The sequence below is a fragment of the Sinocyclocheilus grahami genome, unplaced genomic scaffold (assembly GCF_001515645.1).
Source record: "Sinocyclocheilus grahami isolate Dianchi unplaced genomic scaffold, SAMN03320097.WGS_v1.1 scaffold30331.1, whole genome shotgun sequence".
In the NCBI taxonomy this organism is placed as follows: domain Eukaryota; kingdom Metazoa; phylum Chordata; class Actinopteri; order Cypriniformes; family Cyprinidae; genus Sinocyclocheilus; species Sinocyclocheilus grahami.
The window spans coordinates 1-1,070 of NW_015521067.1; the positions used below are offsets into that span (position 1 = coordinate 1).

General features: G+C 37.6%; 1 protein-coding gene across 1 annotated transcript in view; it reads left to right on the forward strand.

Moving 5' to 3' along the window:
- Positions 1-73: 73 nt before the first annotated feature.
- LOC107580305 (DNA-binding protein RFX5-like) overlaps positions 74-1,070 on the forward strand; it is a gene marked incomplete at its 3' end in the record, with an annotated part of 2,344 nt that continues 1,347 nt past the window's right edge. Inside the window, exons 1-3 of the mRNA XM_016266027.1 lie at positions 74-225; positions 405-521; positions 906-984. Of these exons, the coding sequence (XP_016121513.1) occupies positions 74-225; positions 405-521; positions 906-984 (348 nt within the window). The remainder of the gene's footprint in view (positions 226-404; positions 522-905; positions 985-1,070) is intronic.

The window sequence follows — 1,070 nt, forward strand, 5'->3', positions numbered from 1 at the left end:
TTTTTTTTTAAATCCCAGCAATCAGGGTAGCTAAAAATAACACAGATGTGACAAGACATGTTATATGTGACACATGTTTGCAAACTGCTTCTCTGTGTGCACCAGTAGTGATTCAAACTCGGTTAACACGGCAGACCAGCTTCACACCTGCAACTGGATCCGTAGCCACTTGGAAGAACATCCTGACACATGCCTGCCTAAACAAGATGTTTACGAGACATACCGGTAAGGACTAGGGGAGCAGAATATGCACACAAGCCTCTTAGGCTGAGTTATATTTCAAAGTAAACACTTTCTGGCTGTTTCCCTAGACTTGTAAGGGTCCATTATCTGTTTTGTTCTGTCCATGTTTGTAGTTTGCCACAAAATACAGTGATTACTTACTGGTTTCTATATCTAAACAGGAAGCACTGTGACAACTTACAGCATCGACCTCTAAGTGCAGCAAATTTTGGCAAAATCATCCGAGACATCTTCCCAAACATTAAAGCACGAAGACTGGGTGGTAGAGGACAGTCCAAATATCCTTTTGTCCCTAATTTCATTTAATTTGTATAAAACGTAGACAAACATTTATGACTTCTAAAACCCTATCTAGAGCAGACACCATGACATCAGAGTGAATTTGGATTCACCATACTCATGAAAACACACACATTCAACTGTTGAAGATTTCTAAATGTTTGAGATATTTAGATGGCTTTCTGCACATAATCAACACCCTTGATAATTTTTTTTATCTGTAATGGTTTGGTTTTTAAGATGTCTTTTGACAAATTAATGTTATCTCATGCTTTAAATTCATTCAAAATTTTGAACAAAATTCAAACTAAAAGTCAGTTTTATTGTTTTATTTAATGAAACCTAATGTATATTTCAGTGTCCCTTAACATAATTGCCAGCACATACTGCTATAGTGGGATTCGTCGAAAGACCGTGTTAAACATGCCATTACTCCCTAACCTGGACCTCAAAAATGACCCGGTATGATTGTCTTCTTACTAGGGCTGCCCTCGACTAAAGATTGGTCGACTAGTAGTCGTTCATTTTAAGCATTAGTCGACTAATCG